Source organism: Anabrus simplex, chromosome 2 (assembly GCF_040414725.1).
Source record: "Anabrus simplex isolate iqAnaSimp1 chromosome 2, ASM4041472v1, whole genome shotgun sequence".
Taxonomy (NCBI): Eukaryota; Metazoa; Arthropoda; class Insecta; order Orthoptera; family Tettigoniidae; genus Anabrus; species Anabrus simplex.
Window position 1 is genome coordinate 772,754,490 of NC_090266.1, and position 16,317 is coordinate 772,770,806.

Genomic DNA, 16,317 nt, shown 5'->3' on the forward strand with positions numbered 1-16,317 from the left:
TCAATACACTTTGTACAAACAATTATTATTAGTACATGTTTCAGACCCTTTTGGCCTTCTTTAGCTAATAATCATAGATAGAGTTACCAGTTAATAATACATATTTTTAAAATTTCTTTTTATTCTTTATGCCCAACTTAGGAGCACGTGTGAACTTATTTAGCACAACATTTCTTCTTGTCTTTGCAGAATCTCTTCATCCTTTCGCTGTGCTTCTTTTTGCGTTCTTCCGTCCATCCTATAGCTTGTCTTATAGGATGATCAGCAAATTTGTGTTTGTTTATGAGCTTTCTGAATTTTTTCTGTCTTGCAAGATTTTTTCATTTATACCAATTTCTGGAGGATCTTTGTTTATTTCTGTAAGCCAGTTGTTGTGATTTTATTATTATTATTATTATTATTATTATTATTATTATTATTATTATTATTATTATTATTATTATTATTGTCAACAAGTCCAAACACTTGTACTTCAGAATTGTAAAATGTCTTATTTTTTCATTACAAATACATGTCAAAATAATGGGACGGTTAATTTTAATTATGTAGTTCAAAATGACATCAAAATTAAATCATTTATGAAAGAATCAAACTTATGAATTCATCATTAAAATTACTTGAACACCATAGAACAATATAGTCTATAAGTAGTTAAACATCCTGTCAATCTAACAGCAGTAAGTTACTGGAATGTTAAATCTTGAGTTACATAAGTTTATCACAAACCTGCTATGCTGGCGTAGCAGGGGCAGAGGTGATACTCCCACGTGGCACGTCCCAGGTGGCGGATAGGGGGGTCCTAACCGGCTTGCCGGCGGACTTTAGGGAAATAAAATACCTCTCGCGGACCAAACACACTACCCCCTGCGGGTGGGGGACGCACATGTAGAATGCACACATGGTATCCCCTGCCTGCCGTAAGAGGCGACTAAAAGGGGCCCAAGGGGCTCTCAACTTGGGAGTGTGGATTGGCGATCACGGGGCCCTTAGCTGAGTCTTGGCATTGCTTCCACTTACTTGTGCCAGGCTCCTCACATTCGTCTATCCTTGCCAACTTGGACTCAGAAGGCCATCACTCTACCGCCTGAGGCACTCTGCCTTTATCCCCAAGGTTTTGGATGCTGTGGTAGACAAGGAGAGTATTGCACAATCATGTGCTCTTATGGGACTTCTTTGAATTGAAAAGCAGGTCTGTGTACATATCCTGAATGCAGATTGAGTGTACTCCCAGGTGTTTCAGAATACTTCTGGAGGTATTCAGTAGCATACATTGAAGAAGATGGGTGCAACAGTAAAGCATCTTTGCCCATTTATGATAAAATATCTTACGCTACTACTTTGTGTGATGTATACTTGCCGGGGGAAAAAAGGAAAAAAAGGAAAACACTACGTATTTCAGACAAAATTTACTGTTGTTCTTTTTCAAACCTTGTATAAATCTAATTGATGACAGTACAACTATATGACAATATATTGTAATGGTTATAGAGTCCGCCATGCCAACATGCTATCGGCCGTATCGGCCCCACCCCCCTTACGCTCGACTGCGCCAATCACAAGTAGCGATTAAGTGATGGGTGGGCCCTTCTCTCTTCTGTCCATTGTCGCGCCGCAGAGGACGACGGAAATTACTCGATTATTAATCTGGAGTCTTCTATCTCGCGAGGTTCCTGGATACATCTAGCATCCGGACTGTTCTGGAAGGCCCAGAGCAGGTATATAAGAGAGGAACGACCTGCCTGGAGTCAGTGAGAGACGGAGTTAGTGAGTAAGAGTGAGTGAGAGCGAGATTGAGTTCTCTGGAGCGCAGTCAGTGATGGCCTGGGAGAGCGCAGCCGGATGGAGCATCTGCCTGTTGCAGCCGAGGGCTCTTTCCTGTTTCCCTGATGTCGTGTGTGTGTCCCTCTTGAGGCTGGCTGCTGGAGGAGAACCTGGAGTGTTCTGGAGCAGCGCGAATGGAACGCTGGGTGCCGACGTGTGCGGACTGCGAACGGGGTTCGACGGATTGAGTGAACAGCGGATACTATCCCGACCTGCGAGACTGACGTGTAGGCTGTGGACTGTGACAGTGCTAGCGAGTGTGACTGACTGGCTGAAGGAGTGTAGTGTACATAATCGATGACACACACACACACACTCTCTCTCTCTCTCTCTCTCTCTCTCTCGCTCTCTCTCTCTCTCTCTCGCTCTCTCTCTCTCTCTCTCTCTCTCATTGTAGATGGAACATGAGAAACTAAGAGAGAGAGCGCAAACCGTGTGAGTGTACTTGCATAAGTTGTAATCTTGGCTAGAGAGAGAGACAGAGAGAGCGTGCGTGTATAGTGCTATGTTAATAAATCTTAGAAATAGGTTGCTACCAGTTTCTGTGCTCATTTATTCATTTATCTACCCCGCCAACATGCTACAATATCTTAAGTTAGTTAACCCATTTGAGAAGTTTCTGGGAAATAATTGAGAAACATTATCGATCGTGGCAGTTACAACATCAGTACTGCCATTTTCCACCTTTGGGCAAGAATAACCACGAACCACTGACTTTTCATGCCATGTATTTTTGTGGGCATTGTGACTTGTCTACAGCAGTTAGTCTCATTTCTAAGTCAGGTTGTAATGGATCTTTCGTTTGAAAACGCAGCATGGACCATGGCATTAGTGGGGAGTGGGCGCGATATATGCTGTGTAGCAGACGTTATAGGTACGCCTTGTTCTAACATGGATAGAACTGTTTAAAAGGTACAGAGAGAATAATATTTACACAAGGAGGCCAGGTTCTGGTCATAGGAGAAGCACTACGGAGTGCTATGATCGCTTTCTCGTGATGTAAGTTCTTCGTGATCGGCATGCAACTGCCACGGAGGCCAGAAATCATTTGCAGCAAGTACAGGGTATGAACACCAGCCAAAGGATATTAAGAAGGAGATTGTATGAAGCAGATTTACATACCAGGAGGCCCACCACAAGACATCTACTTACACACGAGTACTGTGCCTCTCGGATGTAAGTCGCCAACCCCCATCAAGAGTGGGCTATGAAGCTTAGTGCTGTGTATGGATGAATACAGGTTGTATTTGAGGGCACCTGATGGAAGTGATAGAGTTTGGAAAAGGCCCAGGAAATGATATAAACCCTGCACATTTTCTGCAAGGACACTGTTCAGTGGAGGGTCTATCATGGTATAGGCTGGGATTATCATCAGTATGCGCATGGAACTTGTGCTCCTTGAAAGTGGGAATTTGGTAGCCCACTGATACATCAAGGAGATTTTAGTGGATCAGTGGGGCCTTTTACACCTGTCATCGTTGAAAACTTTATCCTGATGCATTACAACTCTTTCCCACACGATGCCGTCTGTGTACAGGAGTACATGGATGAAGTTGGGATTGAAAGCATGATGTGGCCTGCTTGTAGTCCCAACCTAAACCTGATAGAGAATGTCCAGGATATGCTTGGGAGACACACTGGCTGAACTTCAGACTGCATTACAGGCAGAATGGGAGTTCATACCACAAGAGAACATTGTAGAGTGCATCCTGAGCATGTTTGATTGAATCACAGCTATAACTGCAGCTAGAGATTGTAATGCTGGTACTGAGGCAATGAAAATATGTTGCAAACAAGTGGACAAATGGACTACCATATAACAGTGCAGACAACATTTCCAAATTTGTGTTTGTACACTGTTGTGATTTTCACTAACACAGATGTTTCTCATTTATTATGCTGAAACTTTTCTATTGGGCTAACTAATTTAAGATACATTGACATATTGTTATGTAATAATACAAGGGTTGGGGCATAAGTAATGACAACTATTTTTTTTGTATGAATGCGGGATCTGCCTGACAAATGATAAACAGATGATTGATGATTAACAGAACATCTTAAGATAAGAAAGTATTACAGTCTGTTCGAAGAACATTTATCATCCAAATCAAGAATCTGTGTTTTCAAGTCAACAACACATGTTCTACATCATAGTATCTACATTTCTCAACGTCACAATTCAGAAATTTTCATTTCTATTGGAAGGACTCAGTTAAATAAAGGTCTATGTTCAGTTTCAAAATTTAATATGCCCTTCACATCCAAGAGAACACATTGTTCCAAACAGGACATTCTCTTCATCAAGAAGCACTAATTTGATAAAAATTCCCTAAAATGTACAGTGTTATAATATGTTCTTAGTCCCATTCCATGAACAACACACATTCTTCAACTTCAAACTGCATGAAAATGCACACCTCCCTTTATGTTAATTGATCTAACAAATGCTTATAATACAACAGAGAGGATTCATGCGGTCATCACCATATACATATGCAGTGTTTTAACATGACATTCATTTTAAGAATTCCTAAGAATTACTTTAAGCACATTGATTTTAACATCACTAATTTTAAGTCATCGTCATGTAGGTTCATATGTTTTTAATGTATATTTTATGTATGTCTTTTATTCTATACGAGAATGATTATTCTTTACCATGCTTTGCCAGCTGATGATGGCTTGAAACAAGCCAAAACATGTACTGACCAATTGTAACTCATCATGAGCAATACAAGTATTGATTAGGTTGACATTAATTAACAGGTTATTTTGTAACTGACATTTCCTTGGCTGCCTTTTAGCCCAGTCAAGATGTACATCCGTGCTTGCAAAAGGTCCGGTCGTTCTGAATTTTTTATATGTTGTTAGGACCTAAACCAATATTTAAAAACCAGATTTGCAATTTCCTAAGTGCTGTGCGAGCGGCGGTGTACCCAAAACACCATGACATTTTTGGACTTTTTTCAGGTTTTGCTCAATATCTCAATGAAGGAAGGGTTTGACCGGTTTAGCCACTCTATATACTTTTAAAGTAGACTCTATTTTCTACAATTTGAGACTAGGGGGAGCTCTATACAGCCATTGGTTCCCGTGATACAGTTCTTCGAAAATAGGCCTTTTTTTTTTTTCAAAAAGTGAAATTTTTCGATATGGTCAATTTCTTGTGAAATTTCTTCTAAAATACGCATCCCATGTCAAGTATTATATCAAATGAAGTTGTAGTAAATTTAATTAGCTTTCATTTGAGACCAGACTGGTACCTATAGGCCCAGCGGTTCTCTCAAAAATGGCAGAGGACGGAGCAGTGGAGCCCAGCCTTTGTAAACGAGCAGCTCCCAGAGCATTATTTCTTGCATTTACATGAAATTTTTCGCAGATAAACATTTGTAAGTGGGTTTTGGGGGGAAATGCAAATAAACTGTTCTCAGGTCTTTTTATGGTTTTATTTATCAAAGAATTAAATTTATTGTTAAAAAATTGTTTGATGAAAAAAGAAAAGATTACCACATCCTTTTGTAACAGTTTAGCAATGAAATGAGTGAAAAGATTGCAGTTTTTATCATTTTCATACTACTTTGTCTCTGTTTTTAAACCCAGGTTAGTTACAAGGGCAACTTGTTTAGGGAAGTCAGTAAAACGTTTTTCCATTGGTGCCTATAAAATAGCCTATGTTGAATAAAGTTGTCATGTGCTGGAAAGTTGAAGACTCTATTTTTGTAATACATTTGGTAAGTGGAGTGTTTCTTGATTCTATTTCGGACTGCATTAAATTGTGCAAATGTAATTCACTTTTGCTATGAAATACAAAAATTTCCTTTTTCATGGAACCAGAAAATCCCACACCCATTTTCATTTGCTATTTTGTGAGTGTTTAGCGCGTGCATTTCCTAACCGGAATAGGAGGAATACCATTAATTGGATAAGTCTTGAATCTAGAAGAACTAGAGCTCGCCTGTGTGGTCTGTATAAGAGCTATATGGGAGGAGCTGCCTGGAGTAGTATTGGGAATAGGTTGGAACCTTCCTCATACTTCACGAGAAATAATCATAAGCATAAAATTAAGGCCAGAAACCAGCATACGGATGTGGGCAAGTTTTCCTTCATAAACAGGACCGTAAGGGATTGGAATAAATTACCTGCAGCAGTCTTTGATAGATTCCCTTCCAGTATCAAGTTATTTAAGAAGGCCATTAGTTGTAGTGTAAATTGAAAAGTAAAAGTTGTAAATTATGGACACTGAATTTGTGATTTTCTGCTTGGTTTTGATTGTGAAACTAGTGGTTTTCGTTGTGGTATTCTCTTTCCAGGGAATTTCTTGTTGTATTCACGTTGTTGTTGTTGTTGTTGTTGTTGTTTCCATGGAATTGCCTGTTGTACTCTTGTTGTTTGTTTGTTTGTTTGTTTGTTTGTTTGTTTGTTTGTTGTTGAGTAATTATACTTTATTATTACACTACTGTAAGTAACCATTGCCACTGGAATATTTCCCATTTGCGATGTATTTGTTAATAAAAATAGTGCATTTTATACAGTCGGTATTTATACTAATCTGGGGAAGATATCCAGCTCTAGAAATTTTCGTTTCCTGCACAAACAATGAGCAGGCACAATTCTGCTGCAATTTGCATGATCTACATTAGGCGTTTCAGTTTCCTTTGCACTCAGTCTCATTAGGCATCATGCTTATGGAAGTACTTGTATTAGTAATTGAGTTTGCTCTGTTTCATTATGGACTTGACAACACACATTCAAATCACTCAATCTTAAGCAATCAGATGATATGAAAAACTACCTTAGAATGTTCGTATAGTATGGAGAGCTGTTTCAAACAAGTCTGTGGACTGATGATCCAAACATTACACAGGAAAAATAACACCAGCGCTGAACACAATCTTATAAATTGAGAGAGAATACTAATGTATGTAACTCAAAGTCAAAACAATAAATCACATTCATGATACTGGAGAGCTCAACAATAATTAACAGACTAACTTTGAAAGAACAAAACAAAACAAAAGTATTGATGGAAGAGAGTGGAGAGGGGGAAGTCAAAAGCTCAGGTCCATACGCTGGCATGGCCATAGGGTTGCTTTGCAGGTGTGTTGGTCATTTTCGAGGGAGACAGTTACATTATTATAACGTAATCAGCACACTTGACGTGTGACTAAAGTAATAAATCTCTGCACTTGGTGTGACAAAATATACCATCCCTGTTCCTTCACGTTTAATATAATTTCTGTTGAATATAATATGGCACATTCACCCTATTCTTCTGCTATCAAGTGTTTCTCTCCTCCTTCCTCCTCCCCCACCCCTCCTTTTGACGGTAATATCCCACCCGGCACTCCACTCCAATGACCAGGGGCAAGTGCAATTTTCGATGGTTGAATAAAGCAAGGAAACTGTCAGCCATGAAATTCTTGTGCTACATAATGTTATGCTACATAACGTTATCACTATCAAAGAGTCAACTATTCAATAGTTGTTAATACGGACCATAATGAAAGTCATAACTTATGACTGCATAATGTTTATTCTCAGAATGTACAGTGACCTTTATGGTAATCCCTCTAAGTAGTCGTCTAGATTGTTCACATGACATTGGATACCACTCGCCTCTCCATGTGTGAAGTTTGCAATCTTATGTTTCACAGCATGGGCAAGTCCTCTCGTGTCCCAAATCGTCTCTCATGCATTGGTTCTTTCACTTTGGGAATGTCAAAATCGCTCGGAAACAGCTCCGGTGAGTATGGTGGGTGGTCCAGAACTTCCCACCCCCAGCGCCGAAGTTGCCTCGGTACAGCCTCTGCGACATGTAGTCTGACATTGTCGTGGAGAATAACATTGTTGAGAAGATTCAAGTTGTTTGTCCCTAATGGCATGACAACTCTCTCTACAGGAAGATTGTGCAGTATGTTGCTGTCACCGTTGTGTCATGTGGAACAAAGTGACGTGCATTCATGCCTCTGATGTTGTAAGGGTTTTGAACATTTCATGTAAGGAAGAGTTTCATGTGGTATGCTGGTATGTTCTGTTCCTGTGTAGAGTTGTAGAAAATGAGTTCTAACATGGAAATAAAAGTTGTGTTAATTTGTCCTAACAGGTGTTCCAAGCATTCCTGGCCCGTATCTCAGCCCTGAACAAACAGAGTCATTCCCGTTAAAGCAAGCTCTGTATGGAGGTGTTCACAAAGCAAATGGAGGCTGCTGTTCTTGCTTGCAAAATGAAGATGGAAGGGGAAGTCTCAGAGTTATCATTACATGTTTCTTCACTTTGACACTGGCTATTACTACTGCCTTAGCTGCTCAAATATATTTTGGAGATTACCAGGTAAATTTTTATGATAAACAGTTTATGTAGCATCTCTGCCTGCATTCTTGTGCACTTACTAAAAAAAAAAAAAAAAAATTAGCGCATGGTATTGTGTATGTTCCTCACAGATACACTTTTCTTAGAAACAATTGAAACTATACATATAAGGTTTGTTGTGGGTATCCATGTGAGTTCAATTATATTGGTTGTGGTAAAGAAGCTGACCATTGCCAGTTCACTTGTAAGCGCTCTGAAATGCTAATAGATATAGTCATTAGGGTATAAGGAATGAGTTGAGGTGCGAAAATACTGTGATTTTGTACAATTACCTGATCTAAAATGTTGAACAGTACACTATATATGACTAGGAGAACACATGGTGATCATGTTAACTGGGTAACTGAGGGGTGATGATTTCATAGGGGGTTAGAGACAGACAGGGAATTAATATCCAAAGGCAAAGTTCGAATTTTTGCTACTGCGCATGCACAAATTTAATATTTAACATTTCACCGTGGACAAGAAAAATGTTTGTAACATCGTAAGTATGACATCACACCATCCCTGTTCCTTCTATAAACAGCACATGTGGTACTTCTGCGAGATGTAGTGTAAGCCAGGACAGCCAATCCTTCCTCGCGGAAGGAAGGAGGCATAACACCTGTGGTCCTTATGAGCTTGGCTTTATGTAAATAAGCACATATCCATGGCACGTAATGGATTATTCGAAAAAGCATACCATGATGTATAAAAGTAGTCAGGTTCAAGTTAAATTATATTTTCATACATATATACATACATACATACATACATACATACATACATACATGCATCATCATCATTATAGACCGTTATGCCATTCAGCGTTCAGTCTGCAAGCCTTTGTGAATCTAATAATGTCGCCACAATCCTCTATTTGCAACTAGTGCTGTGGCCTCATTTAGTTCTATACCTCTTATCTTTAAATCATTAGAAACTGAGTCTAACCATCGTCGCCTTTGTCTCCCTCTACTTCTCCTACCCTCCATAACTGAGTCCATTATTCTCCTTGGTAACCTGTCCTCCTCCATTCGCCTCACATGATCCCACCACTGAAGCCAATTTATTTGTACAGCTTCATTCATCAAGTTCATTCCTAACTTAGCCTTTATCTCCTCATTCCAAGTACCCTCCTGCCGTTGTTCCCACCTGTTTGTACCAGCAATCATTCTCGCTACTTTCATGTCTGTTACTTCTAACTTATGAATAAGATATCTTGAGTCCACCCAGCTTTCGCTCCCGTAAAGCAAAGTTGGTTTGAAAACAGACCAATGTAAAGATAATTTTGTCCGGGAGCTGACTTCCTTCTTACAGAATACTGTTGATCGCTACTGCGAACTCACTGTGTTAGCTTTACTGCACCTTGATTCAATCTCACTTACTATATTACCATGCTGGGAGAACACCCATCCTAAATACTTGAAATTATCTACCTGTTGCAGCTTTGTATCACCAGTCGGACATTTAATTCTCTCAGATTTCTCACCTACTGACATCAATTTAGTCTTCAAAAGGCTAATTTTCATACCATACACATTGCACCTATTTTCAAGTTGCAGGATATTAGACTGCAGGCTTTCGGCACAATCTGCCATTAAGACCAAGTTGTCAGCATAGGCCAGACTGTTTACTACATTTCCACCTAACTGAATCCCTCCGTGCCACTTTATACCTTTCAGCAGATGATCCATGTAAACTACGAACAACAAAGGTGAAAGATTACAGCCTTGTCTAACCCCTGTAAGTATCCTGAACCAAGAACTCATTCTACCATCAATTCTCACTGCAGCCCAATTGTCAACATAAATGCCTTTGATTGATTTTAATAATCTACACTTAATCCCATAGTCTCCCAGTATGGTGAACATCTTTTCCCTCAGTACCCTGTCATATGCTTTCTCTAGTTCTATGAAACATAAACACAACTCTCTATTCCTCTCGTAGAATTTTTCAATTACCTGGCGCATACTGAAAATCTGATCCTGACAGCCTCTCTGTGGTCTGAAACCACACTGGTTTTCATCCAACTACCTCTCAACGACTGATCACACTCTCCCTTCCAAGATGCCAGTGAATACTTTGCCTTGTACACTAATCAGTGAGATACTTAGATAGTTGTTGCAATCCTTCCTGTTCTCTTACTTATAGATAGGTGCAATTACTGCTTTTGTCCAATCTAAAGGTACCTTACCAACACTCCATGCTAATGTTAACTACTCTATGAAGCCATTTCATCACTGTTTTCCCACTATACTTCACCATTTCAGGTCTAATTTCATCTATTCCTGCTGCTTTATGACAATGGAGTTTATTTACCATCCTTTCCACTTCCTGAAGCGTAATTTCACCAACATCATTTTACTCCTCCCCATGAGCTCCGTTGTTCACGACACCACCGTGAAGATTTCCTTTTACGTTGAGAAGATTTTCAAAATATTCCCTCCACCTGTCCAGTGATTCCCTGGGGTCTATTATGAGTTCACCTGAATGACCCAAAACATAGTTCATTTCCTTTTTCCCTTCCTTCCTAAGATTCTGTGTTACTGTCCAGAAATGTTTCCCCTTCTGCTTGACCTAGCCTTTCCAGGTTATTACCAAAATATTCCCATGACTTCTTTTTGGATTCAGCAACTATTTGTTTCACTCTGTTTCTTTCATCTATGTACAATTCGCTGTCTGCATCAGCCCTTGTTTGGACCCATTTCTGATAAGCCTTCTTTTTACGTTTACAAGCTGCTCTCACTTCATCATTCCACCAAGATGTTCGCTTTTTCCCCTATCTTTATACACTGTTGTTCCTAGGCATTCTGTTGCTGTTCCTAATACAGCATTCCTGTATACCACCCATTCTCTTTCTATATCCTGAACCTGCTTACTGTCCACTGTTCGGAACTCCTACTAATTATATCCATGTACTTCTGCCTAATTTCCTCGTCCTGGAGATTTTGTATCTTTTATTCCTTTACAGACAGATTTCACTTTCTCTACCATAGGCCTAGAGATACTTAGTTCATTACAGATCAGATAGTGGTCTGTTTCATTGAAAAATTCCCAAAAAACCTGTACATTCCTAACAGATTTCCTGAATTCGAAGTCGGTTAAGATATAGTCTATTGTGGATCTGGTACCCCTAGCCTCCCCTGTGTAGCGGTGAATAGCCTTATGCTTGAAGAATGTATTCATAACTAGCTCCATAACCCATACTAGCGCAAAAGTCCAGCAAATGGTTCCCATTCCCATTAGCTTCCATATCTTCCCCACATTTACCAGTCACCCTTTCATATCCTTCAGTTCTATTTCCAACTCTCGCATTGAAATCGCCCATTAGCACTGTCCTATCCTTGCTGTTGACCCTGACTACGATGTCACTCAATGCTTCATAAAACTTGTCAATTTCATCCTCATCTGCACCCTCACATGGTGAATACACTTGAGACAATTCTCGTCCTAATTCCTCCAACTGCCAAATCTACTCATATCATTCACTCGTTTACGTGCCTAACAGAAACTATGTTGCGTGGAGTAGTATTCCTGATGAACAGCCCTACCCCAGACTCTGCCCTTCCCTTTTTAACACCCGTCAAGTACGCTATATAATCTCCTAGCTCTTCTTCTTTATCTCCCCTTACCCGAAAATCACTTACTGCTAGCACATCCAGATGCATCCTCTTTGCTGACTCAGCCAGTTCTTCTTTCTTTCTTCTGTAAGCCCCATTGATATTGATAGCTCCCCATCGAATTCCATTTCGTTCGCCAAGTTGTTTCCAAGGAGTCTCTCGCCTGTCAAATGCGAGTGGGACTCCGTTACTCCCATAGGACCAAGGCTTGGTTAAAATGTTCTGAGCTCGGTAAATTCATGAAGCAGGATGCTACCCTACTTACACATAGTCCAAGTGAGGATCTCTCCTGTAACGGGTTAGGGAGCACCGGTGGATTGTATAGCTCTAGTTGCCTGAGCACAAGGAAGGCCATGACTCAGAATATGACCGAGATGCCCACTTCCATTCCGTAGCAACTGGTATCCCGACTCTCAGGACCACTTACTAGGCCACTCAGCCGGTGCCCATGGTTCACAAACTATGACGTGACTACAGTAACCCACACCATGAACCATCTAGATTTACATAATAATTAAAATTAAGTCTGATAAATTATTAAATGTGAGGAACATATGAATCTGTGAGCTCTTTTTTTTTTTAACCTCCAAAGGAAATAGATTAATGTAAGTTATCTTAATTAAGTTCTATCCATTTTTCTTTAGTATATAAATTGCAAACTCTGTTAGACCTAAGTTATATACAGGTAATATGCGGATCAAAATATGAAATCAGGAGAAAAAATTCCCACAGTAGTATAACTCTGGCAGAAAGAAATTATCCCTATACTTTATATTAAAGGACATATGTTTGATCGGTGTGATACAGCATCCTCCTACTAGGTAGTATGGTGTGATGTTAACTGACCTTTTGTTGACAAAACAAAATTGTGCAGTTTATATTACCCCCCACTTTGGCTTGCAATCATCCCATTCTAAGTAAAATCACTACAAAATACTGTGAACTATCATAATGCAAACAACAGATGCTTCTAGGTTGGTTGGTCAGTGGGTTGGTTGGTTGGTTGGTTGGTTGGAGTATACATTCTAAGGACTTTATATATTAGTCATCATTTCTTACATTTCCTAGAAGTTAAAAATAGCATTTTTCTAAAACTTTGTTTGAAAGTTTTCTGTGGTAGAAGATGAACGGTGAGCAAAAGCATGCATTGCCATTTCTACAATACTAGATAGAAATGCTTCATGGTCTAAAGATTGTCAGGTTACTTTTGGACAAGCTATTTCAAGTTACTCCAACATAGAATAAAGAAATACGTAATTTACAACAAATAATACTGACTTCATTAGTGGTGTTTGATCAAATAAATTACCTTGTTTGAGTGCTTGTAACTGTTTAGTAATGACTATTTCAGCAACTGATGTCTGGACGAGAAGTCTTGTGTCAGTTGCCTACATTTTGTTTTAAAAGCTTTTTATATGAAGGAATTGAATTATGTCTGTTCATTGAGAATAATGGTTCTTCAATACAATATTACCACAAACCCTCAGTTAACACGAAAAAAAAAAAATTGTTCCAGCAGGGATACATTATTTCATACAGGAAGGTTAATGCGAATTTCTCTTAACCCGAATTATCAAGAGATTTTTAATCCTTGGTATCATTTATGGTGAACTCCATTATTAATGGTGTTCTGTATTTCAAGTTAAAGGTTATTTATTGATCTATTATGGCTTGTCCAACTCGACTGAATGGTCAGAGTCGAGGTTTTCGGTTCAGAGGGTTCTGGGTTCAATTGCTGGCTGGTTTGGGGATCTGGCCCTCTCTTGCACTTAACCGTGTCAAAGAAAATTTCACAACTTTGCACTGAAAGCAAGTATGGCAAGGAAATACAAGCAACGACAAAATGCCCATACCAAAAGTCATGCCTCTACTGCCTGCTAAAATATCTCCATGCATGCTCAGTAATGTTATTGCTGCTGGCTCACAGGTTTTCTACTCTACTTTGCAGCAAAGCACAGTGGGCCTCGAATACAAGAAACGTGTCTCAGCAGTGCAGTTCTGAACGATGAGTCATTGAGATTCTCGATGCAATTAGAATGACAATTGTAAATTACACTGCCTATAACACAACCAGTTTACGAGAGCTGAAATACGTGCTACCGAAAGCAAATCCCAATAGGACTGTACTTGATGAAAGAAGAGCCTCTGCTATGACCTGAGAATCCCGTGCCATCAGATCACATAGAAAATTGTTTTAACAGAGCCTGGAGATGCAGCAATGCTAGTGACGAAGTGCTAGTCCACGAATTTGTTGGTGACATTGAAATAGATTCACATGATGAATAGAATGTTCTGCAGGACTTTGCAAACCCTGGAGTCAGTTTTGAAGAGTTCGTGAATGCAGATAATGGTATTGCTATTTGTGCTTCTGTGGAATGTGACGTAGATGTATTACTAAGTGTGCCTGAGGTGCAAGGGAGTGAAAGGGGCGATGTCACCACGTCCATGCACCAAGAAATTCTAACAGCCATGGATACACCTTACAACATTTCACTTCATTATCAGACATTTCTGCTGAATTTACAGAAGCTCTGGACTTGGTTGGCAGTGAAGTTGCAAGACATTTTCGTACCCATGAAGGACAGTGAAACATTCTTGAATTATTCTCAAGAAAGTTATTTGTGAGTACTTCGACATTTCCTAAATTTTACTCATATTTTGTGCGTAGAACGGTATATCACTTCAGTGAGTTTGATATTATACGAAAAAAAGAAATCGTCGCAGTTTCCGTAAATTTTTGGTTGTACCAGTGTATACTGTATTGTATGTATAGCACTGTACTGATTTAGATACTATGAAGAAAAGTAAAATATTGTAGTTTCTGTAAATGTTTCATTGGTTGTATTGAGTATGTAATACAATAAGTGATTTGGATATTATCCCAAACAGTAAAATATTAACCCCTTTTAAGACAAGCATTTTTAACATGAACTCACGATTTTCCAGTCTGTTTGAGTTGGTGTTAACGGTTTTACTATATATATATTGAACCCATGACCTTTGTGCCCTAAGAATTTTAAGTATGAAAGTTACTTCATGAGGCCCCATGTCAATGGTGATGAGGAGCTTGAACATAGTCTTGATATCACGGAAGCAGCATGTAGCAAGGGGGTGGCTACCTTCATTCCCACGCTGGGATACGTGATGTCATCCGCACGTGTCGTACGTGGAAGGATACAGAAGAAAGTTCAGGATGAATAAATATATTTAAATGAAAGAATTGGTGGTGAACGCAGTATAATGAGGGTCCTGTATTTATCTATAAAACAATTGGTCTTTAGCAAGACAGATTTGAGACTGCTAAGCCATTTCGGTGGATTATTTCAGAAGGGCGCGCATGTCTAGCGTCCCCACGCGAAGTTGACAGAAAATAGTGCCTATCAAATGAGGTCATTTAACCAGTTAATTTAATAAGTATAAATTTTAAATGTTCAGGATCACTACTGCTAGTGAGTTAACAAATATATGGTTACATCCAAAACTCTTTAAATACTGTTCATTTAAGTCGAAAAAGTTATGCAAATTTTCCTGGCGGCAAAGGGAAAATGCCTGGAGAGAGGGGGTAATGGCTATAAATATAGAAGGGACGCCATGTTTAAAACCTCTGCATTGTGTTATTGAATCTTGAGCGAGAGATTTAGACTGTTCTGTAAATCAAGCGACAAAAAGTAGACTAAGTCTGACGAACAGATTTTGGCCGATGTGGCTGGTGACTTAAATCCAAGTGGATTTAGTTTGATAAAAAGACGGTCAAGATACCGCAGAAGTATTAGAAAGTTGTAAAATATTTTTTGTGTTGTAAAAAGTAATTCGTGTGCGGGCAGTAAATACCATCAGTCGAGTGCGATCAACGGAGACACGTGTGAAGGGTATATCTTTTTTTAATGTTTTATTTCCAGGAAAAATTAATAAATATTATGATGTACAGCCAGAAATGTAAAATGGCTAGATAAGCGACGGAAGGTCGCGGGTGAGCCGAAAGATGGAATCCGACGTAAACCTAAGGTAGGTGACTTGCCATCTTACCACCTACTATATCTTGTTTTGTGATGTCAAACTTATGTGCATTTGAAATGGGTTTTTATGACACAGTTGGTCACCCGTATGTTTTTTTGGCAAATGCCAGAAATATGACGAAAGGTCATTTGTTTTATTATCTGCTTGGATAAATTTTTAAAAATATTGCGAGTGCTGTGTGACATGTTATTAGTGAGGGTTTCAAAGTGATATCACGTCCAGAGTAGATCGTCATTTCCATGAATTTTAATAATAATAATAATAATAATAATAATAATAATAATAATAATAATAATAATAATAATGTTATTTGTTTTACGTCCCACTAACTACTTTCAAGGTCTTCGGAGACGCCAAGGTGCCGGAATTTAGTCCCGCAGGAGTTCTTTTACGTGCCAGTAAATCTACCGACACGAGGCTGTCGTATTTGAGCACCTTCAAATACCACCGGACTGAGCCAGGATCGAACCTGCCAAGTTGGGGTTAGAAGGCCAGCGCCTTAACCGTC

The 16,317-nt window shown here is 39.2% G+C and overlaps 1 protein-coding gene across 1 annotated transcript in view; it reads left to right on the forward strand.

Annotated features, from left to right (window-relative positions):
* The window catches only part of LOC136864447 (glutathione hydrolase 7), a 203,729-nt gene that overhangs the window by 16,154 nt on the left and 171,258 nt on the right, over positions 1-16,317 (forward strand). The window contains exon 2 of the mRNA XM_067141452.2: positions 7,928-8,154. Within this exon, the coding sequence (XP_066997553.2) occupies positions 7,928-8,154 (227 nt within the window). The remainder of the gene's footprint in view (positions 1-7,927; positions 8,155-16,317) is intronic.